Below are 27320 nucleotides of genomic sequence, written 5' to 3' on the forward strand. Positions count from 1 at the left end.
TCTGTCTAGAGATTCCGCAAGAGGAGAGAGCTGGCTAGCTCATACAGAAGGAGAAAGCTCAGGGGAGGGGTCTTAATGAACTAACTTCGCTTCAGTTTGCTCAAGTTAGCATCATGAATGCCATTTATTCTTTATAGGTGTAGTTACTTGGGTCATGATGATGTTGTCCTGAGGCACTGGCATAACGTATTCCAACCCTGGGACTATTTTGTTAAAGATTTCTTGTACTATGGGAGTGGAACCAAAACTCAGAGGTCAATATTTATATTGCAGGTTGGTTTGACTTTGGCATCCTTGGAGGTACTTAGATGTAACAGGGTCTTTTGTTTGTTTTGGGTTGGGTTTGTGTTTTTTTTTTTAATCCCCTCACTGTGCCCTGATTCAGATCTAAATCCAAGAATTAGTCTTGGATTAGTCATTGTTGAACTGCAGTAATAAATTCCAGTAGCACCAATTTATAGCCATCTACCATGCTTGACTGGAGTTGACTGTTAATAGTACTTATGCTCCTAGTAGCATTTGGAAGGGCAGTAACTGTCCTGGATCTGTGCCTTGCTGGAGGTAGAGCAAAACTTTATTTCCTTATTTGTATTGAAATGGTTATTCTCCTGTTCTGTCCCTAATTCTGCATGCTGCTGAGCTCACTATAGCAGCTACAGCTTTGAGAGGCTTGCTGACCCAGAGGGGTGCTTCTGAGTGCAGATGGTCTGAGCAGGACATCATCATGTTGTAGTTGTTGTCCTCGTGTGTGTTGTACAATGGCAAATGCATTATTAAAGGATTCTGGTCTCTTCTATGGGCTTCTAATTGCTAAGTTAAAACTATAGGCTTTTGAAAAACAAAAGGTCTAAATACTCAAACTTTTGTCAAGGTCTTTTAGGTGGGTTTTGAAGAGTTTTTCTTGTCAGGTGTAATGAGGTTATCTGGGCCCAGCACACAAGATTCTCAGACGAGAAATGTAGGAAGTCTCTTCCAGTATAAGTGGGTGCCTATCTGTATTGCTTTTTTTGGTGGTAAGCTCTCATTTTGGTCAGTGTCTAGTAATTCTTGAACAATTCAGTTCAAGCCCTTGCATTAAACAGAACAGGTTGATTGGCCAATAAGCTGGAAAATTGGAAGAAAATCTTGATGGGTTCAGCTGGTACCTGGCATCAGAGCAGCCTGTCCATATGCTAAATGCTTCTGCAGCCAAGTGGACCAGGAGTATGAGTGCCCACATGTGAGGCAGAATAATAATGCTGGGAGGGGGGGGGGGAGAAATAATATGATTCCCTGAACATCTTTATAGAAACAGCTGAAGCTTGTGAAAGAAGCACAGCTAGTCAGCTAACAATCATTTTTGGGCACAGAAATAAAGTTATAGTTGCTTTCCATGGACATGATTGTTTTGTGCTGAATACATCGTTTAGAAACCCGTCAGGGGTTCAAAGGATGGAGTTACCTTGTCTGCTGGTTGCCTGTTGGGTGCTGTCTTAGCTGGAGGCAGTGAGATGTTTTGATGGGGATCATCACTGATCACTACAGTGAATTTGTGCTGCTCGGGAGCTCTGCCAGAGCAATGAACTACTTGATAATGGCTGATCAGATATTTTTTCTTTGAAATCACACTAATTTTAGTGGAGGTTTTGTTTTATTTCTAATTTACCAGGTGTTACTTTAGAATTACTGATTAAATGCTGTTAACAGTTGGTAAGGCTTATAATTCTTTCATTCTATATGGCCAGTATGTTATCTAAGCTGAGATCTATGGTTTTGAATGTAAGAGTATGGTAGAAAGTGCACCACAGTTAAAAAATAGATGGGAAGATTGCCAGAAATGGGTACAGAAGTTTGAGAGATGAAGTAGCTTAATGCTGCAGATGAAAAGATGTTCTTTCAACCCCTCTGCACAGACAGAGTCTCCTCTGAGTGACTCGAGTTTAAAGTCAACTGGACCTTGAAAGCAAAACACCAGTTGTCAGAGTGGTCCTGGGTTCTACAGTTAAATGATGTCTTTTCCATTACCCAGTAATTCAGTTCCTTCTCCCTTATGTATCCTCATTTACCTTTATACATAGAATATACACTTACAGGTTTAGCTCTTACGTGTGTGATAGAATTTCCATTCCTACCTGTCTGCTCAAAGTTTCTTCATGTCTGTCTTAAGCATGCAAGACTGCAACCAGTAACAAATCCACATGGAAAAGCATGTCACTTTATTTTAAAAAACTTGTTTCCCAGAAAACCCTACATTTGCAAGCATAATTGCAGCTCTTGCTTCCTAGCACCTTTCATGCAAGCATGCACTGTCTTCATAAGAATTTCTGATGGTATTGTAATTCAAAAGAAATAGGATTTAACTGCCCGTTAACTTGATTTTTTTATCTTTTGTCTAAGCTTCTGAGAGCCATTACTTGTAGCTCCAGAGCAACAGCTGATTTATGAGTTTAACGTCTACGTAAATATTAGTGATATTCAGGTCATTGGAGATGCCAAGTTTATTCTCTTGTGTTTCCAGATTTACCAGAGATGCTGGTTAGTATTCAAAAAAGCTTCAAGCAAAGGTCCAAAGAGGCTGGAGAAATTCTCAGATGAACGAGCTGCCTACTTTAGATGCTATCACAAGGTAAGACTTGGTAATACGGTTGTTTCTCAAACTTGTTTCTACATAGGGTCAAGAATAAAATCTGAGGTTGTCATGTATTAATTGGCTTGAAAACTGGAACTTTTTTTACTATTGAGGTCCTAAACCCGCTTGTATGTTCCTTCATTCAGTAGAGGCAGAGTAAATGTTCTGTTTTCTACTTTGTAGCGGACATTTTGCTAAGCTAATAGAAAATTACTTTATTTTTAGAGATGTCCTTTTCTTAGCCCTTTAAAATCAGAGCTGAAATACTTTTCCGTGACTACTACTCTTTGGAATTACAGTCGCAAATATCTGAGGCAACATGAATTAAAAAAAATCTGGGTACTTAGATGTTCCCATTTCACTAGGATTTTGCATTTGTGGAAGACGTAGACAGCTACAGATATGAAGGGCGACGTGCAAATTTTTTGTGCAATGGTGGTGTGAAAACATCTGCTATATTAACCAGTGTTAAAAGAATGAAGTTCTTCCCTCTAATCCCTTCTCTGGAGTTATGTGCACATTTCATATTTGTCTGAGATTTTACATGTGTAATTCTCCTGGGCGTGGAGATGAAAATAAGAAACCCTTTAATTTGTAATCATTGTTGGCAAAATCTTAATATATTAGAAGATTAGGAATTATGTGCATAAATTCCTAGGAGTGGGTGAGCACAGCTCAGCTTGAGGCTGATCTGCACTAGCTCACTTTGACGTACGTTTAGGAGGAAATTTTGAGGGAATACTGTATCTGAATCTGTCTGTCTCCACGCTGTGTAATTTGTAATTCATTGGTCATAAAACCTGTGGCTATTTGTAGTAAGTCATGCCCAGAAATAGTTCTTTCAAATTGACATTAAGCAACTTTCAGCAGTAATGAGAAGTGTGTTTTTTGTTTAATTTGATGTGTGTGAGGGTTGCACAGTGTGTTTAAGATAATTTCCAGCTCTGTGTGAAATGTTGCATTTATATTAGTATGGCTCTAGCAGTTACTCATGCAAGTCTGTATTTCTTCCATTGTATTATAGCATTGTATCAGCAACACATGCTGACTTGAAGTTCAGATTAGGTAACAGATATTAAATCCATTATGAGGCTGGATTTGTTCTCTTTTTTTTCAAGAAAATCTGTAGGTTAACACTGACTTGTCCTGTATGGAACCTAACAGCAGTTTCCTACCTCTGGATCTGAGACTAAAGCACCATAGAAAGTCCCACTAGCTTTGAGGGATTTTTAGGTTTAAGTCAAGCTTAGTCTGTAGTTAACAGTTATTTTATGTTAAACTATTGCTTCTTCTCTAACTTTAGTATCTGGATTTCTCAGGTAGCTTATTTGACAGGAATAAACAATGGTCAAACTCCACATTCAGTCACTTTTGGAGGAGTAAAACAGGCTGGAATGCGGGACACTCTGAATGTAGTGTGCACTCCTGAAAGCACTGGTTCCGCCTGAAGTGAACTGACAGGTTACATCCTAAATTTCTTTTCCAGGAACTGGAGGGTGGTGTCTTGGAGTCTGAGTCTTACACTGAATATACTTGAGATGCAATCTGAGCTTCTGTGGTTTGGGGTTTGTTTTTTTTTTTTTTGTGTCTTGGACCTGCTCAGCTAGACTGCCAGCTCCAGTGCTCTGAGCCCTTCCCCTAAACGCAGTCTGTATGCCGCAGGTCCCAAATATGTAGACCCAAATCATGGGATGTAGTGCTGAGGTTTCTGCTAGAAAGCCTCTAGTCCTGTATAAAATGGAGAGATCTCTCTTCCCAGCGCTGTGCCAGCCTGGACACTATGGACAAGCTCTCTACAGTGGGGTGCAGACAGGCTGGACGACTGGGCAGTGATCTCCCTGCCATTTGTGGGAGCCACTCTGGGAAAATTGCCATCAGCATTTGTTCTCCATGTTTATCACTCCTCTTTGCCTCTGTAAATGAAGCTGTGCTGACCAAGTAGAGCAGTTTAAATGTGATTGCCCAGGACAGTGGCTTGGCACTGATGCAGTGTTGCTATTTGGCAGTAGGGCTCTGCAGTGTCCCATTTTTTCTCTGTGATGGTAAATGAGGCTGTCTTCTAGTTCTAGAACATGTACGTCAGCTATACTAGTTGACGGGCCCTGTTTATTTTTAACAAACCTTTCTGAAAGGAAGCTAATGAATATTAAATAGCATTTTCTGGCTAAAATGTGTTAACTTACAAAGAGCACAGGTGGATAAAAACGAGTTTCTTTTTTAAATAAGCTTTGAAATGTGTGAAATTCTAAGGTGGTGAATGATGCAGCTTCTAACAGTATTAAATATGAGGTGTTGAAAAAGGAGAACATGTCACTGCTGCTTTATACCACTCTATAGTTGAACTGTTTCTTATAAAAAGCATAGCTAATTATTGATAAAAAAACCCAAACCCAAACAATATGGCAGAGTCTTCAGCTAACACTACTTATCGCCTGGTTTTGGCATATGATATTAATGGGACTTTGGTACTGAAGACATCATCCAGAGGTCTAGGATAGTCATTGCTGTTGTCTTGATACAGATTCGGTCAGTGAGAGCAGCTGTTGTAATAACAGTTTGATGGTGTGTAGAGGTTTTTCTGTGACTATTCTAATTCTGTCCTGGACAGAAGGCTGCTTCTTGCTGTCTCTGACAATAAAGCTGATCCTACAAATGAGAAGCTGAGCCAGTCCTGCTAACGTGTCATGTGTCACTGTGTCATAAGCTTGTGGTAATGAATCTAAGGACAAATGCATTTCAGGCTGATAGATGATACTGTAAGAGGAAAACCTCACTTACAGATTACCAGCATTTCAGAAATATGGTCACTAACTTCCTACCTGGGTTCTGAAGTGATTCTCAAATCCTGCTGAAAGCAGCATCAGATCTAGAAAACTGAGGAGCCCCTGCTCATGCCATCAATCTCAGGAAAGGTTTATTCCGTCATAAAACTGTAAAGAGTAGAAAAAGAAAAATGATGAATGGAGCTAATTTTTCAATAGCACCTGCCTCTTTTGCTGAAGTGTTAAATTGTTGCATTTTGCTACTTTTTTTTTTTTTTTTTAATGTAATGAATTAAAGTGCAAATGTTACTTCCATTTATTAGTGGAAAGAGGCTGTCCAGAGCATTTGTTCTGTTGGTACTGTGGTGGTACCAGTCACTGGAGCTGAGTTGCTCTGGTCTGAGACCATAAATACCTCCTTGTGCCTGTATCTAGTCAAGGTTTCTCCTTTATCCATCTGAAGTCTGGGTCACAGCAGTGTTTCTGAGGTGTCTCAGTGGTATTTCTGTTTTATGTCCATTTATTCATGTTTGAATGCATCGTGTATGTGTCCTCTTCTGCAGCCCTGCACCAGGGGCTGAATTTTGACATTTTTGCCACTGGAAGTTTAAAACAACAACAAAACCCCTACTTTTTTTGTATAGTATTGACCTTTAAATACTTTCTAATCTTGCTCTGGTTTTTTATGAGTGGAAAGGTTAAAGTGTCCTAAAGTACAGGTCATCTGTAGTTTATGACGTGAACTGGAAATTTGCATACACAAAGCAAATTGCCCACTTAATTCTCTCCCACAAGGGAGAGAAAATAATTAGGATCCAGGCTACACAATCTACACAGAGTTGCCTTTCAGGTAGCTGTCTAGTTTTTATTTGTTAAATGTAAATAATCGACCACAAATTACCATATGCTTTAACAAAATTGTATTGGAGGAAGGAAGAAATTCTTATTTCTCCAAGTGACTTTTGACTTTGCAGTGTGCCAGAAGAATTCTTAATATTCCAGTGCAAAACCAACTAATTGCATATTGCTGACAGGAATATACTGTTTCCTTGAGGGGATCTAAGTTTTAATCCGATTGTATTAATCTTGCCTTGAAACAGCAGAAGTAATTTAAACAGTCTTTCTGTCTAGTTTTGGAATAATCCATTTGGAAAATTGAATTGTGTAGTTTGTAATTGTTTTCCAGGGTTGCTAATGCAAAACTGTATTGGTAGCAAATTAAATGTTTAAAGTATGACCACTCTGCTAATAACCGGCTGTTAAACATTTATTTTAATGAATGCTATCACTTACTATGAATGAAATATCTGGTTTGCGTCTTTAAAAGAATTAAAGCAACTGTCCAGGATATTTTGGTATCTTCACTATAATGCCAAACAGCGAAGCTCGTTGCAAGTCTGTGAGGCAGGTACGTGTCCTTCCATGTGAAAGGACATAACTTGTGCGTGGGTCCCCCGATCCTGTGAGTGAAGGAGCAGCCTCTGAGAGCGATGGTAAAAACTGAATCTCTAAATCTCATAGTTTTTCCTGGCTTTAATTTGTTCAAATAAATCAGTGTTGGACTACAGTGGGGTTATAGCCAGTGCACGGCTGTAGAATTTATTTGTGTATATATATATTTGTATTTTAAAAACTATATAAAATTTAATGTTATATATACTTATTAGGTTAGATATGTCCAGGCAAATCTTATAAGCAGGACTAGGCTGGAATTGAAGTAGTGACAGCAGCATTTTCCATTAAATGTTCACCTGTCATATCCTGGGAAGGATTCTGTTCTACCTGTATTCATCATGGGGGGAGTTTTCAGGAAGCCAAGACAGAACCATGAAGTCCTTAATTAAGATTAAAAGATGGTTGAAACCATCTTTTCAACAAGATAGTTGAAAACTATTGAATGTAGCAGTTGTATAGGCAATAAATATACTCCCTTGTGTTAGGCTCTGAAAGGCTACCCATACTTGAGAATTATGTACAAATTCAAACAATAGTTTGAATGCTAAAGACCATTTTTAATAAACTGTGTGTTTGGCATGTTTTTGAAGGGAATGGGAGAAATGGAAAAATTTTTGCCTGAGTGATCTGGACAGAGTGAAGCTCTGTCTGCTTGTACTGTTGGTTGAGAAATGAATGATTAATCCCTGTTCTTGGTTCAGAACTCTCTTACCACACAGCTCTGCAAGTATTTTAGCTTTTAAAGAAAGGTATTTCGGTTATATGGATTGGCATCTTAGCATAAAGGAGGCTTGAAACTAAAGGGGAGGGGAAAAGTGTGCAAAGGGAGGTCTTTAGCCCCTAACAGCATAATCTTCTTGTGATTTCTCTGTTAGTACTGTATTAGGTCTGAGATCTGTGGTTTATCCACCTTTTTAGAATTAAGTTTATACGTGTACTTTACTTACTAATCTTGGATAAATAAAACACATGAATTAAACTAACCATGAAAACACTGTTTTTCAAGAGCCTGGCAGAAGGAGAGTTATTTAAAAAATGCAAAAAAGGAAAACTTCAGCGTCGAATATGTGCAGGTGTTTGGTGTCTGCTCCTGACTCCTTTCCAAAAGCATGGTAGAGGGGATGTTAGCAGCCTGCCACTTCTTCAGTGCGAATTCGGTGCATATGTGCCAGACAATTTGAACCATCTGTTGCACAAGGGTGAGCAACAGGAAGGCTATTTAGACACCTGGGATAATGATGGCATTTTGAAGCACCTTGCTGGGTGACACAGCAGGTCAAATACCAAATGATCTTCACACAATTTCTCCCTCAGGAGTGCAGGTGCACAGTTGAGCCTTGCCAGCAGGAATAGCTTCTGGGCTGAAGCTGGATCTTGCCCAGAGGGGTTATTACCATATTGAAATACCTCTGAAAGGTGAAAGTTCAGCCCCAAAAGGAAGAGAGAGGGCGGCTGCTTGTTGAGTATATTTTTGCCAGACATAAAAATCAAGTGCTGCAAGGTCTTGTCCAGGGCAGAAGGCATGCATGAGCTGAAAGACTGAATTCAGGTGAGTCTTCTGCATGCTATCGCTTGTGCCACCGACTTCAGCAAGAGTCCCAGGGTGCCAGATTTTGTCTGTCTGTTAATCTCCCTGTGTCTGCTAGGTCTGGTACTGAAGAAAAACTTAGTCTGAAACTGTCTGGGAAGAGACTTTTGGACCTGGTCAGAGGTCCCAGTTGGGGGCTACCTGTATGTCACACTTCAAAGTGAGATGCTTTGGCATCAGCTTGTGCAGCTCAAAAGAAGCAAATGCCATCAGGAAATCTTCAGATGCATGCGAGGACTTTCAGATCGTGCTCTGTGAAATACCGTTATACGAGAGCTCTCAAGCAGTCAATACAGCACAAAATAATCCAGGAGCTGCCAAATGTTATAGCTAGCATTTCTCCGAATACAAATAACCTTTTTTTTTTCCCCCCCAGTTTAGAGCAAAAACATGAGTTACAAAGGATTTGATCATCAGTGAAATTAATGGCACAATACTATTGATTTCACTATTTCTTCAAGCTGTCACCCAAGGAACGAAATCACCTGCAGTTCTGTTTGACCATGCTGTAAGCCAGGTCTCTTGGAGTGTGTTTTGGGTACGTGACTGCTGCGCTTTGCAGTGCAGTGAGTCTGCAATCAGTCAGAGAGTAAGGCAATTCCTAGAAGCACCTGATATAATCCACACTGCTGCAAGGTGTGAACTTACACTGGGTCCCTGTCCTGTCCCTTCTCCCAGGATATAGCACTCAGAGTTAGGGTGAGTTGATGAAGAAGGGACTTAGGCTAGGCCTTTATAAACACATTTTAAAAAAAAAAAATCCTCCTTTAGTTAAGTTGTCCATGTTCACCTCGTCTCTGTACCCCTTCTTCCTCCCTCCCTTCTGTACACCCACCCTGCAGACCCAGGGAAAAGCCCATCAGGCTGAGTTGTCACTGCATTAACACTCAGGTCAGTGGCATACTCGTGTGCTCTCTATCTTCATCTCCTGCTCTTATGTTGACTTAGGGAGAGTTTTCACTTAGAAAGATGAATTAAGGGCTGGTTGATACCCCAGCAAAGCAGAATAGACCACTGTGAGTACTGTGAAGGCAATAGATAAGAGAATAAATAATGGCTTGTTTAACCTGCGTTGTCTTCTTCATAACACTGTATGCTTAGAGGGAGTACAGTAATAAAAAGCAAATGTAGATGAAGGCATATTCAAATGAAAACAAATTTTTCTGTTCAGAAGGATGAACTTTGGGATTTCAAGCATGAGTTGTTTCTTGCTTAATGTCTATTGGAATATATAACCCTGCATTTGAGAATACAAAGAAGTACTTTACTGCAGTAACTAACTGGCATTTGAGAGAAATTTATGATAAGAAGGAAGAAATTATTGCTATTCTCAGCTCCAAAAAAAACCAATGATGCCATTATTTTCATGCTTTTTTTTTTTTTTTTTTTTCTTATTTAGTTGTTCTAAAGGGAAATGCAGGAGTTGCGAGTTACGTGTAATGAGGTCGAGTCACCCAGCCACCATAGTTCTGGACACCTTGAGTTTTGCACAACTCCCTAATGGTCCACTGAAGTGGCTGTAGCAAAAGTGGCTGCCCTCACTCGGGAGGAGAAGTGAGATTGCTACACTGGGCCACAGGACAGAGGAAGAACTGCTGTGTAACTTTTGGTGAAACTTTTCTTGATGGGAGATCTAAAGAAGGAAAACTCTTGGTTGCAAGGCATGTCTGTGGCTTCCATCATACTCTTGTGTGCTGGGTAGGTCTTGTTGGAATGACCAGTTGCTTCTGGTGTGAAGCCATAGACTGGAGGGAGACCACAGGTATCCGAGATATTGGCAGGAGTAAATCTCAGTGCCCATGGCTGGGTTCAGAGGTGATGGCAGTCCCAGAGCTTCGATGTGGATATGACACGTAAGCAACAGTGCAAGACATTTGGGTGGGTAGAGGTGAGCTGGAAATTGGATTGTGGAGACTGGAAAGTACAGGGTGGCTCTAGTAGTACAGAAATTAGAGGAAATGGGTGGTGGATACTCTGTGCCAGGGATGCAGACACCGCCGGGGCTCGTGTAGGGAGATTGGCCAGTAGTTGCAGTTTGCAGCCCTAATGCGGATAAAACAGGGCAACCTGGGGGGTTAAGTGTGGTCCTAGGGGTGCTGGGAGTGGTGAGGGTTAAGTTGTACAAGGTCTGAGTTGTAGTAAAAGAAACAGCTATCAGCAACGTCTCTCCTTTACTGCAGGCAGACAAAGCAGATGTTTTAATCTTGTCCTTCTCACATTCCCAGCAGTGTTATTATGAACATCTGCTCCCATCTGGCCTGGAGGTGCATGACTTGGTCTCAACGCAGGGTCATTAGTGAAACTGTTTGGGTTGGTTGGGTGGTTTTTCTTTCCCAGCCCCGTGCAGTAGTTCCCGCATGGTCAAGTGCCCTTGGCCTCCCTCGCTGGGATGTGGGGTGTCTCCCTGCCCCGGGCTGAGGCAGCGTGTGCTACCTGTCACCAGGGGCTGGGGGGGCATGGCCAGCAGCCAGCCAGTGGGTACTTCTGAGCCTCCTAACTGCTGAAAGGGCTTGTGGCTCCCGAGTCAGCAAGGAGAGGCAGTGTGCTGTTCCCTGACCAGTACAAACCTTTCATGATCTCACTAAGCCCTGTCACAGCATCCTCAGGATTCACCACGCTAGAGACAAGAACTGGAATATCCAGCAGTAGGAGCGTGACATGCCTGATTTTAAGAAATTAGCTTTCCATTAGGACAAATCCTAGATAGCTAAATGATTAATTACCAAAATGTATGGCTATGTTCTGCTTCTGCTAACTTTTGTACTCGTAGGTACAAAACTTCATTAGTACATTCACTTGCAGAAAATGTAAATGTGCTCAGTATAAATGTCAAGGTAGTTGCTGTCCTGAATGAAAAAGCCTAGCTTTTTTTTTTCCTCTTGCATTCAAGTTCTTTCTTGGCATATGAGAAAAATATATGAGAGTTTAACTTGGCATCTGGCAATTTGTGCTTGACCTGTCATGTTCTGGGCACGATGGGAATAGGTTATGACAGATTTGTCATATATAACAATGAGTTTGTCGGTGTCTTGTTAGCACTGGGGGATGTGCTTCCATCACAGGATTTCCTGGAAGAGTGAAAAAATGCTCATGCAAAATTAAGCACAATTAGGAAGTCTCAGTTTTGACACTTCTCAAAATCTTGAACCTGGAGGCTATAAAAACCTGGTTCTAAATTTGACAGCTATGCAGAAGGTTTGGAGTGTTCCCCGTGGGATGTTCCTTCCATTATTTCCTTCTGCTTCTGCCCATAAAATGAGTTTCCAGACATTGTATCTATTATTTAATTTTATTTTGGGGAGACGTTGCCCACGCACTGTTCTTTGTTCCTTGAATTCACAGTAAGATTACTTTTTCAGGGGTCTTGCTTGAAAAATGTGGGGTTTTGGCTGTGTGTTCTCCCATGTTGGAAGAGAATGGCAATAAATTGGCTCCAAGAAGAAAGTGATTTAGGATGAAAGGCCAGAGATGCAGCAGGTGTGCTGCTGAACCCAAGACACTAGAGGAGCAGTTTCTGTTGCTGGACCCTACAACACTGATATTTTTATACACTTTATACTTCCTGAGTCTTGTCTATAAGACAATTGCTGCGTTTGTTTGTTTAGAGTTGACACAGTTTGATATGAGACTATTCCACAGAACTAATGACACCAAAGTAGTGAAGTTGTTAGGTTGTACAGCTTTGGGAACATTTCTGTTAAATTCCCTGTCTTTCTCTTCCCTTCAAGCCCTACCAGGTTAAAAAAAAAAAAAAAAAAAGTGAAATGTTTTCTGATAATGAATATTTAAACATAACTTCTTGATTTCCTGCCTGGGTGTTAGCTTTTATATTAAAAGGAATTTAAATAACGAAAAGTTCCTCCTCAGTCAAATTTAGGAGTGTTACTTATCATTGTGAAGGTGAAAAGTGGATGTTAGAAATATGAAGCAACTGTAGTCTGTATTTACTAAATTGGTATACAAGGTAACAGATACATATTTATTTTTTTGGTGTGAAAGCTGTTTTTCCAATCAGTTTCTGGCAACCGAGCAACAGAAATCTGTGTTTACAAGTCTGTGAAGCTTTAAAGCTAAAAAGCTTTCTAATAACTAAAACTGTGGGGTTTTTTTTAAGTGGACCATTCTAACAAATGCTCAACTTTCCAACAAAAAATAATTTAGAGAGCAGCTTTTCACCAGTCTTAGAGTTTTGTACTCCATGATGAAAGCTCTACTGGAACTGGACTTGCCCCTCCAAATGGGTGAATTCTTTAGCTTTTTATCTTCACCTCTCTGCTTCTGCTACATCAGGTTGATCTTTCTTATGTCCTTCAAGTAAATATTTGTCAAAATGGAGTGAGTTTTGATTCTACTTGCCTCTTGGCTAAAATCCTATTCAGATGGTGTTGCACTGAAGCTCACCGGCAGACGAGAGAGAACTGGAGGACGTGGCTGCTTCATCATCCAGGGTCTTCAAGTTGATTGTCTAAGGTGATTCATGTCAAGGCTCCATTTCTTTAAGAGCAGTTATAGGCATGTTCATGCTCTCTCCACTTTTCTCTGTCTTTTGCAAGATGATATAGTTCCTTTATCTCCGTCTCAGCCAATAATGGATATATCGTTTTTCAAGCTCATAATTAAAACTGCAAATTGTGCTTTTTCAGGTCACAGAGCTCAATAATGTGAAGAATATATTACGAATGCCAAAAAGCACAAAGAAGCATGCAGTTGGGATTTATTTTAATGATGACACATCAAAAACCTTTGCTTGTGAGTCAGGTGGGTAAAATGGCAATGCACAGTAGAAAACATAAGAGTATTAATTGTGAAATTATAAATGTATTATACCTACACACAGACTTTCTGGGCATTTATACAGAACTTGAGGCCGATGAGTGGTGCAAGGTGCTGCAGATGGAGTGTCTTGGAACACGAATTAATGACATTAGCCTTGGAGAGCCTGACTTGTTGGCATCTGGAGTAGAGAGGGAGCAGAGTGGTAGGTACATAAATATTGACCTTTTAAATCTCAAATTGCAGTATTCTGAAGTCTTTTCGACTGTGCATTTGAACATCAGAAATAAGTTGGAGCAAAATTGTTTTTCCAGGCCCTGGTTTGTGGGGATTGCTTTTGTTTGTTTGGGATTTTTTTGGCTTTTGGGTTTTTTAATTGCTACCAAAGATAGTAGGTCAGGTAACTAGAATTATTTTGGAGTAGCACTTTTCTTTCTCAGACAGGTTAGTTGGTCCTGGAGATGGGGACTGTCTTTTGTTGTGTGTTTTCTTGTATGATGTCAGTACGAGAGTTTCAGTCTGTGACTGAGGCTGTTTGGCAGCATTGTAAAGCAAATAATAAATAATAGTAATTGCATGCAGAACCTGAGCCCATGGCTACTTCACTTTCCTATGCAAATTAACTAATTACATGCACAAGTGCAATTGCAATGTATTTATTCATGAACACAACTTTATTAATTGTTTGCAAATATCAGGATTATGATGGTGCAGTTCTCTTCAGTGTGTGAATGCACACACAAATATTCGATGCCCTTTGAGTGCAGCATTCTGACTGCCCCAAATGTAGAGTTTATTGAGTTACTGGAAGGAATTGAGTCTCTGTTTTTGAATTAATTGTCCTAAGTGGAAATAAGATCTTAAATTAGAGATGGGAAATAGGAAATTCCTTTTATGACTTGCACATTTAACGGGCAGGGATTTTAGACTAACCTTTTGTTTTTCTCCCAGAGAGATTCAATGTGTATTTGATGCCATCCCCTAATTTAGATGTGCATGGGGAATGTACCTTGCAGATAACATTTGAGAATATCTGTCTTTGGGACATCCAGAATCCCAGAGTAAAACTCATCTCTTGGCCATTAAGTGCCCTCCGACGCTACGGGCGGGACCCATCTTGGTTCACATTTGAAGCAGGGAGGTAGGTGTGTGTTTGCTGTGTTGTGTTGCTTTCCTCGGTGGGGCTGGGTGGTGCTCTGGGCCACTTCAAAGGTTGTTGAAGGACACGAGAGCATATCTACAGAGGGTCTGTACCCTCTGATAAAAGAAAATATTTTTTAAAACATTGAAACAAAAATAAAACCAAATAAAACCCCCTCCTAATCCCAGGTTGCAGCTTGGATGGAAGCAGTTACCAAATAAAAGTGCCTGAGGATGGGTGTGGGAGTCCTGAAGTATCCCAGGGTATTGCAGGGTGGAGGCTGACAGCATTGTATATTACTGTATAGGGTTGTTCTTAAATAAAGGTATATATGAGCCAGAGAATTGCATGGGCAGATCTGGGGAGAAAGGGTGAACATCATTCCAGAATCTGTACAGTGTGGGCCTTTGGGGTTCTGTACTAGGAGAAGTGAATGTTGAAGTTGAGAGCAGCGAGTGCCAAGTTGTTTCCCCAAAAGCAAACTAAAGTAATGGAGAAGAGATTCCTGTTTTCCATTGATTATACTCCTGTTTTCCATCTTTTTGACAAATGGATTTATAAGAAATTTGAATGCAATTCCTTACTTTAGAGATGTTGTTCTGTATTGCTTCCTGCAGCTGAGTCTTAATGAGCTGAGTCTTTGGCTGAAGTTGGAACACTTATTTACTGAACTAAACTATCAAATCCTTTCTAAGGGGTATGGATGCATTATTTTAAATAAGCACATTAAAGAATTACAATAGTAAAAGAGAAACAGATCACACAATTACCTTATCTGGAAAGGAAAGAGGCATTTAAATGTCTGTTATCCATATTACTGCAGAATTTGGTCCTTTGGGGGGGTGGGGAAGGATACATTTTTATTTAGCTGATCATGCGTAAGCCATGATAGAACAATGCAGTTGGGATGCTGAGGATATGTATTTATTGTTTCAAGTGAAAGACAGAACTCTGCAAAACAGGCAGTGTTAAAAGCCTGAAAAGGGAAGACAAATTAATCCTACCTGGCACAGATTCTAGATAGGGTCTAAAAATTTAAAATCTGGTGCTTGTGCATGAACTCTCTAGAGCTTAAGCATTTGTGATAGATCAGTGGTACTTAGCTGAGTCCCTGTTCGGCGAGAGCAATGCAAACATGGGCTAAAATAGTAAGATTGGACCAGGCTTGCTAAGACCCATATGCAAAGACTTTTACATAACTTCATTCCAACCTTTTTTTTTTTTTTTTTTTTTCCTTGCTGCTTGTGCAATAGCACTTCTAGAACTGCATGGTAAAGTTTTGCTTGTTCATGGTGACCTGTAAACTTAAATCTCACATGTGGATTTAATCTGTTCTTGCTTTGGCAGGATGTGTGACACAGGAGAAGGACTATTCATCTTTCAGACCAGAGATGGGGAAGCAATCTATCAGAAGGTTCACTCGGCTGCTTTGGCCATAGCAGAACAACATGAGCGTTTGTTGCAGAGTGTGAAAAATTCAATGGTATGGCTGCTTGTTATGCTTGTTATTTCGCCCTGGGCACCAGTGAACAATGTTTCTTCAATGTGATTTTAAGTTCTGATTCACAGATAGTAAGCAGTCTGATTATTGATCTTATTAAGTTCTGCTTGATTATAATATTTAGGGTAATACATATGACTGGGGATGCTTTTCAAGAATCAAAACAACAGGGAAACTTACAGCCCTTGATTTTTGCATTTGCAAAGCTATCAATAAATGTGAATTAATACAAAGATGACAACGTCCTGTTAGTGCACATTCGTATTAGGTTCCTTTGATTAATCAGCATCATGAGTTTGTCTAGAAGCATTTCTCTTCAATCTATTTGCAAAGTGTTGTGGCTCGTGCTCAGTTTTTCATTTGCTAATTGATGTCTACACTCCAAGGGTGATTCGGAAAAAGTCATATGGTTCAGATTAGACTATGGGGGAGGACTAGTTGTGTGTCTGATCTCTCAGTGGATGTCTGCTTTCCACAAGTGCTTTTTGTATATCAAACTTGTTTTATGACACACATGACTGGTAGGTAACTAACATACAGATTGAGAAAAGGTAGCGTGGGATCTTCAAAAGCATTATGTCTGAGGAAGACAGTTTTATGTCACTTGCATCTAATGTGTTTCAGGATCTTATTAACTTCTAATTTTCTTTTTTGGTTGTGAAGCCTGTAGAGTGAAAAGGAATGTTCTGTTTATCCCATATCACAGTTGGTCTCTATGCTCCAGGACTCACAGGGTGACCCTGGCTGCAAAATTAGTACCTTTCTGGAATATATAAAATATCTGGAGTGGACAACTGTGGAAGAACTTGGCTATAAACAACATCTCTATTCCAGGCAGTAGTAATTGGTTTATGTAATCTGCAACAAGATTTACGTCTTTCTCTTATTGTAAACATAAGTGCTGCTGTTATCCACATCCATGTCTGATCCTTTCAGTAATACTGCTAATATCTTGCTTTCAGGGATAAGTTGTAGTGATGAATTATTCCAGTACTAACTGGATGACCCAGCTGGAATGAAACAGAAAATGCCATTACTACTTTTGGAAGGTTAAGAAAAGATGAGATTGGATGTTGAGGGAATGGAGAAAGGAACAGATTGCCTTAAGTACTTGTATTTCTTTTTGTTCTTCCACTTTCTTGGACTTGAGACAAAATGCAACCCAAATGCGTGATAGGAAAGTTATTTCTCTTAGTAACATGCCAATGAGGAGAGGAAGAGCAATAAGAAACTTCCTAGTGTTGTGGACTGGATAACTGATTGCTTCACTGAGCACACAGGCAAATGGGTAATTGTGTCATCTGTAGAGCAAGTGACATAACTGAAATGGGAAGGTGAGGAAAACTCAGGTCTGTTTTTATGTGGGTCGTGCAATGTCTTTACTTTGAACAGGAAAGGGACTAGTTAGTGTTTTATATATATATATATATATGTATATATTTCACACTGTATTTATCGTGTGATATCTCAGTGTTCACTTGATGCTACTCTGTTAACTTCTGGCTGGTGCATTACAATGTGGTCACTTCTGTAAAGCCCGTGGGAGAGTGCTGTGTCTGTGAGGCTGAAGTACTGACTCAGAGCCTCTCTAGTGACAGCCTTTTCCCCAGGTCCATTTAGAACATGCTTTTCTCAGCACTTCCAGGTTCACTAGGATTAGCTTGACACTTTACTTGCTTTCAAAAACTTTAGAACTAGCAGGTGAACTCTGCAGCCAGCAGCACTGTTGTTTTTCCCTTTCCCAGCTAAGGGAGTCATCTAACACCATCTTTACTGGTTTTGACTTTTGTTTAAAACCAAGAGCCTTTTAGTTAATGAAGGGAGTTCTTGTTCAAAGATATCCAAAATTATCTTGAGACAGATGGGTAGATGATACAAGTACTCAACAGTAACTAAATTAAGCAGATTAAAATTAACCTAGGCTAACTCAGCATAACTAGCTAACATTTGTAGCCCACCAGGATCAAAAGTGATTGAGTAACCCGTGTTCTGTAACCACAGTGAATAGGCTTACAGGCAATTTCGTATTTGTTGGTTTTACATTTATGGAAGAACATCTTTAATAGATGATGTCTGATGCTGTACTGTAAAATTTCCGTCTTACAAGTGCCATTAGACTCAACAGATGCACAGTTGCTATAGATTTCAATAGAGAGCAGCTGCACAACCTCTAAAAGCTTTTTCATGAACACTGTGTCCAACCACAACCCCTAAATCTAATTTTATAGACCCTAGAGTGCTAAGTGGGGGATAAGAACATATTCCTGTGAACTGAAAGTCCTGTAATTTAGTAGCAGAATATAATTATTTCAGATTATTCCATATGCCTCTGAATATGAGTTTCCCAAGTCTGTCATAGAAACATTGTCTGGTTCTGAAATACACGGTGAGACTCCGGGGTTCAAGGATAGTCCAATTTAGAAGTTTAGGCAGAGGATTGTTATATCAGTGTAGAACTTGGGTGGCTTATTTTGCTGATTACAAAATATTTGTAAAGAACATATTTGTTCAGATTGATTGATTTACCCTGTATTTTTCTTCTGCTTTTGAATTCCTCAACAAGGAGTTCACTTTAGATGATTGCACTTCATGCTTGGTTGTCTGTATTGTTTCTATCTCTTAAGAATTATTTATCCTGTGTGAGTTTCGTATTAATGAAGCTTGAGCTATTATTTACAGAAAGGGTATTGAAAAGAAGGAAGAAGGAGATACGGTTGGTGAGAAATGAAGTCCTGACCACTGCTACATCAGTGATGTGATTATTCAAGAATGATGTGAAGATGGTATTAAGCTACCTGAGGGCTCCCGGAGTCTGTGCCAGAAAAAAAAAAAAAAAAAAAAAGGGAGTTGAATGTCCCATGCTGATAGAGCAAAATAAAGCTGCCAAGTACTGTTGAGAATGTGGGCTATAATGTGTCTGCCACCTCCCTAGCAGTCGCTCTCTTTATATTACAGTATGTTGGTTCAGTTCGTGACTATAACTGGCTCTGGCTCCTGAAATGCATGTGGAAAATTGATGTGATAGTGGTTCCTCAGCTGGGAACTTCACCCTGACACTTTCTGTTAATGTGCAGTTGCTTTCTACTGAGGTCTGAGCATGTGTTGACCAGAGTCTGTGACACTTTCACAAGTGGGTTTCATTTATTTTCCTTTTCAGTGAATTCAAAGATCTCTTCCTTTTCTCTTTTAAAGGGAAGAAAGAGCTGGCTTTGCTTAGTGATGCATGAAGCCTTTCTGGTCATTTGGTAACTCTTCTCATCCAGCTGTCTCTTTCCTTTCGCTTTTGCATTGTCAGGCAATAGAAATAAAATATCTATTCAAGTTATATTTTCATGAGTATTTGGTTGCCATGAAAACTGACAGGAGCAGTGCTGTGACTTGACTACTGTCATTTATGCCTGGTCTCAGTTCACACTGTTTTAAAAAAGACATTACAACTTGACATCTCACTAAGAAGTAATAACAGTGAACTTCCCACTTTTGGCAGCTAAAGCTCAGTATTTCATACAAAGACATTATCAGCCAGTTTACCAGCAGCCTTCCCTGACTCTTCAGGTGTGCGCTGGCCGCTTGATCCATCTGATGTGCCTCCATCCAGGCTGGAGCTTGCTATGAAGTCTGTGCATTTCCATGGAGATTCATAATTAAGAGTGGAAAAGGTTCTCACTAACTTTTGAAATAAGAGTATCTTGAGTATTAGTGTGAGATGGATAGTAGTCAAAATGGCAGGAATAAGTTAGTGCACTTTAATTTCTGAAGTTGTTTCTATTAGTTTACCATTTTGTAGTTTTGCTGTAATTAATTTAGCAAATGTTTCTTAAACAATTACCCTTTTGATTGATTTTGATTGATTACATGAATTTGCTTCACTGGGAAGAAAATCCCCTCAAAAGCACAGTGAGTGCAATCTTTTCCAGCTGGGGAATCTCAAGAAGTTTTACCTTGTGCAAGTTGTTCTGCAAAATCTTTGAAAATTGGATTGTCTAGCCTGAGGAAACCAACCAAACGTAACAAATCTTAAATCATCTTCCTTTTTGAGCCATGTTCAGAGCTAATTTGAGAGGAGTGTGTGTGTGGCTTCTATGTTTTTCTGGGGGTGTGTGTGGAATGGGTTTTTTACTGCTTGCTTCTTTGTTAGGTTTGGTTTTGTAGGTTGGTTTTGGGTTTTTTTTTAGCACTACTTTTAAATTTCTTTAATTTATAATGCAGTTTGACCAACTTGTTGAGGTGGGGTTCAAGAAAGAAAATACTTAATCTTTCTTCCCTGAGCCCTCAGGACTTCTGGGAACCAGCTGCACCCAGTGTTTGACTCAGAGCTGTGCGTTAGCTCAGCAAACTGCCTTCATCTGGCTCTGCGCATCTCTCATCGGGGTGACAAGGAGTGACAAGAGGTGGCGCAGTGGCTCCCCAGCTGCTCTCTGCACTGGCTGTCCATGGCTGCGAGCGCTGCTTCTCTGTCCCCTTCCTCTGCGGATGTCTCATAGCCAGCGAGGCTGCAGGGTGGCTTTGTGTTGTCCCTCACCACTTCTTACATCTTTGTTGCTTCTTTGGTTGAAGCCTGACTTAACAGAATTTGATTCCTGCCAGGTGTGCAGGGAGCTGTGTTTGAAGTGCTCTGGGGATCCTGATCTCCTTTCAGGTTTGAGCATTCTTTTTCTCTCCTGGGCAGAAGAGGGTGAGAGGCTATGGATTAGGTGCCCTCCAGTTAACAAATTATTTGTTGTATTAATGATATGCGGAGTCGCACGTCCCGCCTGGCGCTCTGCTCGCAGCCTTTGCTCATGCGTGTTCCAGCATATCAATTCTGACTGTTTTCAACTTGCTTATGGTGCCGGCTGCTCCTGCGGCATAAAGCCAGGTCATTATCGAATTATTCCTACTCTTTCTGTTGCCACAGAGATATACAGTAGGTTAATTGTGAGAATGAAATCAATCATCGTTAAAGCTGCCTTTGCTCGCAGTCCAAGATATTTTGATGAAACACTGTGTATTCAGGACATAACATGCTAATTCTTATCTCCAGCTGTGGGTTTTTTAATTTTTTCCCCTGCTGATTGAGTTCAGGAGGGGCCCCTTTTGGCCCTTTTCTGTGTCTTTAGCTAATCTTTCTCTAGCTGTGTCTATTTTTTTTTCTCCCAAGATAGCCTGTTGGTTTTTTGCACTCCTCCTGACAAATGAACTGTTGCTCAAACTGCTTTAGCTTGCTGCCCAACTCACCAATAAATGGGACCAGCAAAAAAGGTATCTACAGCTCAGAAATGCCATCCTCACAGTGCTCTGTTGATTTTTATTCCCAGTAAAGGATTAATTGTTGTTTGTTTCCATGGTGCTGAGGCTGTGTGTGGTGACACTACAAAAGGTGTTGGGGCTTTAGTGAAGGAGCTGTAATAAATATGCAGTACGATGTAGGTGAAGCCTTGTATGGTGCAGTGATTCACATCCAGCTGACGTGGAGGTGGGTGTTTTAAGAGCAGGAGTTGATCTGGGTTTGGTTTTGGTTTGTTTTACCTTCCTATCACAGCCACAGTGTCCACTGTACTGAGAAGAGCTTGAAGGTAGATGGCACCTCTAAATAACTTGGAAATGGGTCTCTTCAGATACATCCAGCCTTCACCTCTTTTCTGTGCTTGCTTCATTTGTTTGTTTTTGCTCAAAAATACACTGATCTTCTTGTAAAAGGTTCTTTCACCTCAGGTTTTGTGAAACGAAAACTTACTCATTTGTAAAAAGCTAACTTTATAAATTAGAAAAGCCAAGTGCAGTCTTGGTATGTTTGAACTGGTGTTTTCCTGGACTTTGGGAGGATAGTTTTAGCTGTACTGTGAAGCTTTTGATAAATCTAAATATTTTAATCAGTTTGCACATACAACTTACTGAATTCATGGGAAAAAAAATGCCTTAAAGTAGTCAGTTCTCACGATTTTTTGTGTTATAGTATAAATAAGAAGGGGCTGTGATTATGTGAGAAAATGTAGCTGAAGGCCCTGTATGGAGGGGGAAGCATGAGATGGTGTTTCCAGTAATGCACTGCAGCCCACGTGTGCTCCTCTCAGCATACCTGGACTGCTGTTCATTGAAGGAATCCAGCTGAAGGATGCAGTTCTCTCCTGTTGAACTCCTGTGCTATCCAGCTGGCGTGTGCCTCAGCTGTAGGAGAGGGGAGATGAATAGAAAATGCTACAAAACTAACAAAAACAGCTTGTCCTCACCCCTGTGAAATGTCTCCAGTCGGGTTCTTGATATGTTGAGGTTGTATTGAGCTTTGGGGTGTTACTTGCATAGCTGGGAAGACCCTCTGATGGCTTTGCTGCTAAAGAGGGGCGCATACCAGCCCTCTCCTATCTTCTGCTGATCCCCCATTTCTGTTTCAGCTGCTTGAGTTAAAACTCCCCTCAGGGGAAGCAGTGCTAGCCCAGGACCCGGGGAGCACCAAGGTGAGCTTTGGTGTGCAACAGCAGCGTGGCCTCCTAACCTGAGTGGTGTGTGCCCGCGGAGACTAACCTCTGAGTTAGTCATTGCTGCTTGGGCAGGGCGGGCTTGTGGAGGGAGGGAGAGGCTGTGCTGGCTCTTTCATTAGAAGGTCTTGCAGCCAGTGGTCATGCTGTTCTCAAACTGTCTCCTTCACATCAGTTTTCTGCTTTGCAGCTTCAGATGAAAATGAGCGAGCGAGCCGTGTCCCTCAGCACCATGGTGCCCTTGCCCCGCAGTGCCTACTGGCAGCACATCACACGACAGCACAGCACTGGCCAGCTCTACGGTCTGCAAGGTGAGGGGCTGGGGTGGAAAGAGTCAATGCACAAATCCGATCACGACATCGCTGAATCATTTCACTATCTGTCCATCTCGCTGAAAGCTGATGTTCTGATGTTCAGTCTAAGCCAATTGCCACTGCTGCCTGGCTGATGCAGAGAAGGGCACATCCTGCCTTAAGATGGACAACTTGGCAGAGGGGTTGTCGTCAGGAGGTGCTTTTCTTACTTCCCTTCTTACTTAGAGAGGGATCTTTCATTTGACAAGTTATCTGTATGTTTTTACAGGATGGCCGGTTACCAAGGTTGCCCAATTATTTTTCTGCTGACAGAATGGCACCTGATTTTTTGCCAGACTTACAACCATTTGGCTCCCCTCTCATTTCGATGGCTGCCTCATAGTAAGAATGATGCAGCCTTCATTATTTATTTTGTGTACTTGCAAACATTCAACCAAAACAACTGCATCCTCGACAACAGCTGAATTGAGGAAAGTAAAAGAAAATGGCCTTGATAAGTAGTTCTAGAAAACTGTTGCTTGAACAGTGGGAGTGCTGCTGCCACCGTGCATTGCAGCGTAGCCTGAAGATGGGCAGATGTCTTCTCCAAATCCCTCCCTTGCTGTCAGCCCAAGGGGCAGCACAGGTCAATCCCCTCATGCCTGAAAACCTCCCCAGGCTGCGGGGAGGGAGGAATCGGGGAGGGAGGAATCGCTCCCGGGGAGGTCTCTGCCCCTGGTTGTCCCTCCGTGGTCACCAAGGGACATCTAGTGGTTAGTGAGCGCTGGAGGGGGTGCAGGGGGCTGTGGAAGGGTGGCTAACGGGGCCTTCACAGCAGCGCTGGCGTGAGCCGTCTCTGCCTGCGTATTTCAGAGTGTGTTTCAAAACGGACCTTCAGTCTCCCGAGATAGTGAGAACTGCAGTTTCTAGCAGGCACTGTTGTTGCTTTGTGCTGGTTTCCCCAGAGGCACCTTTGGAGTAGGGACTGCACATGCTTTACTACCTCTGAGGAGCTGGTCCAAAGTCAGCATCTTGTAGACATGTGTATTTTTGGAATTAAAAAAAAAAAAAATCCAAACAACCAACACACCATTTGCATTTCAGAACACACTCTTCCACTCTAAGCTACATGGATTGTCGGAGTTAGTGTTTGTACAGAAGCTGGTGTTGATAAGTTGGCAAGTCGGGATCAGGGCAGAAAAGCCAGCAAAAATAGGCTAAACACTTAATAAGAATTGCAGAAGCCTGGAGTGTTAAATGGAAAAACCCAAAACTTTATTTTCCCAATGTACGAAATAAGGTTTGAGCCTGATTAAACATTTGGATGATGAAGATGGACTGAAGCAGTTTCCCTTTGCCATAGGGGTATTAGAAAGTGAAGCTCAGCTTGACCATCAGTAGTATACTGGCTGTGTCTGTCACCCCTGAAGCTCAGGGTTGCTGTGTGCTGCACCAAGGAGCAGCTCTGCTCTTGGTGCCTCCTCCTGCAAAAAAAACCCCACAGGTGAACCTGTGTTTAGCAGAAAATCTCAGGAGCTATCAGGGCTTTCTAGTACTAACAAGGATGTTCCATTTACCAACTTCAAGCATTCAAAAATAACTAGACAGATCTTTTAAAACATCCTGGATTGGAAAACTTTCAGAATATCTTTGTTTTGTTTTGTTTGTTTTTTTCCTCCTCTCTGATAATAGGATTTTCTCAAGGAATAATGAATGATAGATATTTATTTCTTTAAATAAATCCAGAGATTGTAAAAGTTAGCACCTCCAGAAAATATAATATCACAAGGTGTAATTAAAAATTACGTGTGCTGGCAGCCCTGACATAATTCTGTTCTGGTCCTCTGATTTTCAGAGAATCATAAAAGCTATTTTTCCCTTTTCCTTTTTTCAACACTAGAGGGGGCAGGCAGCACATAAAAAGCCCCAGCTAAACCCAGCAAATGTTCCAGAGGAGGGATGAGTAATAAAAGCAGTGCTTACATGCCTGTTCAAATTTGTTAAATAAATTAGGGCATGGGAAGATGACCTGCTGGTGGCAGTCTGTGGCACACAAGAACAAGACTGCTTGCAGCACTCTGACACAATCAGTGGATTGGTCTTACTGTGCCTTACTATGGTGTCCTTTATTAAAACAATAATTCACCATTGAGCTGACACAAGATAAATAGACTGTAGGGATACAAACCACTTCTTTTATATTTAGAAAAATAGCTTGCCTGTTAAACTGGAAAAAAAAGGATCCTAGGAGATTGTCGTCATGAGAATGGGGTAAAAGTCTTTGTAAAACAAGTAAGCCGTGCAGCCAGCATTGTAATTGGGAAAGACACTGAAGTCCTTGTCTTGTTCAGCAGTCAGGCTACTACTTCTGTGGTACCCCGAGCACCTCTAATTAGATTAGGTTGCCAAAATCTTGAAATGCTTGAATTATTACTGGAAAAAGAAATATTAAATAACTGTTATACCGAGTTGTGTAATTTCATAAGTATGAAGCAGCACTTCTCTCACTCACTGGTAGAAGCACCTGAAACTTTGTTATGCAAAAAACTTTCTTCCACTGAAGTTGGAATTTATGATTTCTGAATTGGCTCTTGTTCTCTTTTCTAGTGTACAGAAAAGAACTGGTGCTAACATTGTGAGCTAAAGTGCATTTTTCATTTAAAATGCAAAATCAGAACTTTTTAAAAATTAATTTGCTTCATACAACTTTCTGTTCTTAAGGAACTGGAAAAGAAAATCTGAGTGGAGATGTTTCTGGGATGGAGCAGCAGATTAAGCAGTGATAGGTTCAATTTAAAAAGCTGTGATCTGTAGTTCATATAGTCCTTTATAAAATGCTGAATAAGGTGCCTGTGTCTAACTGAGTGTTTTGGTTTTTTGCATCTGTCTTGGCAAAGGTGCTTCTAGCCCAGTGAAGCTTCATCGCACGGACACTTTTCCAACCTACAGGTCAGACCATCGATAAAAGACTGTAAAGAACTTTACAAACTCTTTGTCTTCTGACAAGCTGCCCCAGTGGATGACAGTGATGATGATAAGCAAGGATGGAAACATGGAAAATTTCAGGTTGGATGAAAAATTCTTGCAATACAAAGGTTTTTTTAAACTTTGCCAAAAGCTAAAACTACTCTGTAGATATTGGGGAAGGGAAGAAAACAACAAACCCTCCAGTGTATCTTTTATATCTTACAGCTGAACAGAGAAGAAATCACTCCTTAAATATTTCCAAATGTTTTTGTATGATAGGTATGTTGTAAATATATGAGACCTTCCTGTTGTAGTGTGGTTCCATTTTGTCTGTTACAGCTGTGTGTTCCCTGATGTCACCTGTGTCATCCTTGTTTGTTGTAATGCTTATCTTTAGTTATTTACATAATTGTTCAGCCTAATCCTTGACCTTTGAAATGGTGGCCAGTTTTAAGCAGCTATTGGATACAATTTTTCCTGTTTGAAGCCTGATTAAGACTTTATTGATTTCTTTTAAAAGCACCCTCTCTATCTTCTATTGCCTGTATTTATTTCCATCTCTGTAAATGTTTAAAATAAAAAAAAAAAGTCCCACTTAATTTGTGGTACAGTGCTTTTTGTCATCACTGCCAGCATCATGAGCAGAGCTATTGCAGAGCCATTAGGGCACTAGAAGGGAGGATGGGGAGGGGGTTAGTGGTTTGCTGCATGTCCCCCCTCCACATCTCAAGCCACACAACCACTTGTCGGGTGTCCTAGCGAAACAGAGTAGTAGATTCAATGGGAATCTCTCAATGCTACAAACCATTTTGTGTCAGAAAGCTGATTTTTCTGGTTTGTGACAGTATCTGTGTTAGGCACTACTTTCATAGATTGGCACTGGCATCTTATTTTAACAGCAAACAGACTTTTCAAAACCAGAATGGTTGACTACTGTCTGCTATGCCAAATGGTCAGAAACGTACAACAGCTGTAGATAGAAAGCTGTGATTACCCTGAATGCAAGCGAAGCACTGCGCTTAGCTGGGTGTAGTTAAATCATACTGTTAACAAACGCTGAGTAAGAATGCCTTGTCAGGTTACAAGTCAGGCCGATCATCTCTAACCATCTCATTCCTGCTTGCCTTACAAGCTTAAGGACTAGGTCTTATTTTGATTGCACCAGTGGGGAATATGGTCTCTCCATATTTTTAATTGAAAAAGATATAGGATGCAAATCTAATGATAATTACATTTATCTAAGCATGTATAATGTTAGCAGCTACTTTTTCCACAGATATCCTTGAAGAAAAGTAAAAGAATGCAACGATCAGAGTAGGTGTGTAGAGAATGAGCCTCACTTGTTCATGTTTGTGGAGAATGAGTTAGCACAGGCTGATTTTCTCATATAACAGAGGTAATGGTCTTATGGTCTGAGTAAAAATAGCAGATATCTTGGCTTTTAATTCTGAATATGAAGTTTCAAAGCAGACTGGGAGGACATGATGTTGATCATGACCCACATGATGACTAGAAGTAGATTTCAAAGCTGTACTCGTGGTTACAGTGAGCAGAACTCAGAGCTGCTGCCAGTGTTCAGCGCTGGAGCAGGATCCAGAGGGGGTGTGGTTCTGGGTCTGCTTCCAGTCCTGGTTCATCACTTGGACGGAGCAGTAGGGACTGTGCTTATTAAAAATGCAGATCTATAAGATGGGAAGGAAGGACACAGGAATACAAGATTAGAATGCAAAATTATCTGGACAAATTGAAGAAATTCAATAGGGACAAGTGTGTCTAA

At 40.7% G+C, this 27320-nt stretch overlaps 1 protein-coding gene across 3 annotated transcripts in view; it reads left to right on the forward strand.

Annotated features, from left to right (window-relative positions):
- DOK5 (docking protein 5) overlaps window positions 1-26132 on the forward strand; it is a 44218-nt gene extending 18086 nt beyond the window's left edge. The window contains exons 2-8 of one of the 3 annotated variants that reach the window (XM_074920101.1): window positions 2498-2605; window positions 13057-13171; window positions 13251-13391; window positions 14138-14327; window positions 15675-15810; window positions 22474-22594; window positions 25474-26132. In XM_074920101.1, the coding sequence (XP_074776202.1) occupies window positions 2498-2605; window positions 13057-13171; window positions 13251-13391; window positions 14138-14327; window positions 15675-15810; window positions 22474-22594; window positions 25474-25541 (879 nt within the window). In that variant the 3' untranslated portion in view covers window positions 25542-26132. The remainder of the gene's footprint in view (window positions 1-2497; window positions 2606-13056; window positions 13172-13250; window positions 13392-14137; window positions 14328-15674; window positions 15811-22473; window positions 22595-25473) is intronic. The other 2 variants (XM_074920103.1, XM_074920102.1) reach the window with 2 other exon arrangements.
- The last annotated feature ends 1188 nt before the right edge of the window (window positions 26133-27320 follow it).

Source organism: Athene noctua, chromosome 16 (genome assembly GCF_965140245.1).
Source record: "Athene noctua chromosome 16, bAthNoc1.hap1.1, whole genome shotgun sequence".
Lineage (NCBI taxonomy): Eukaryota > Metazoa > Chordata > Aves > Strigiformes > Strigidae > Athene > Athene noctua.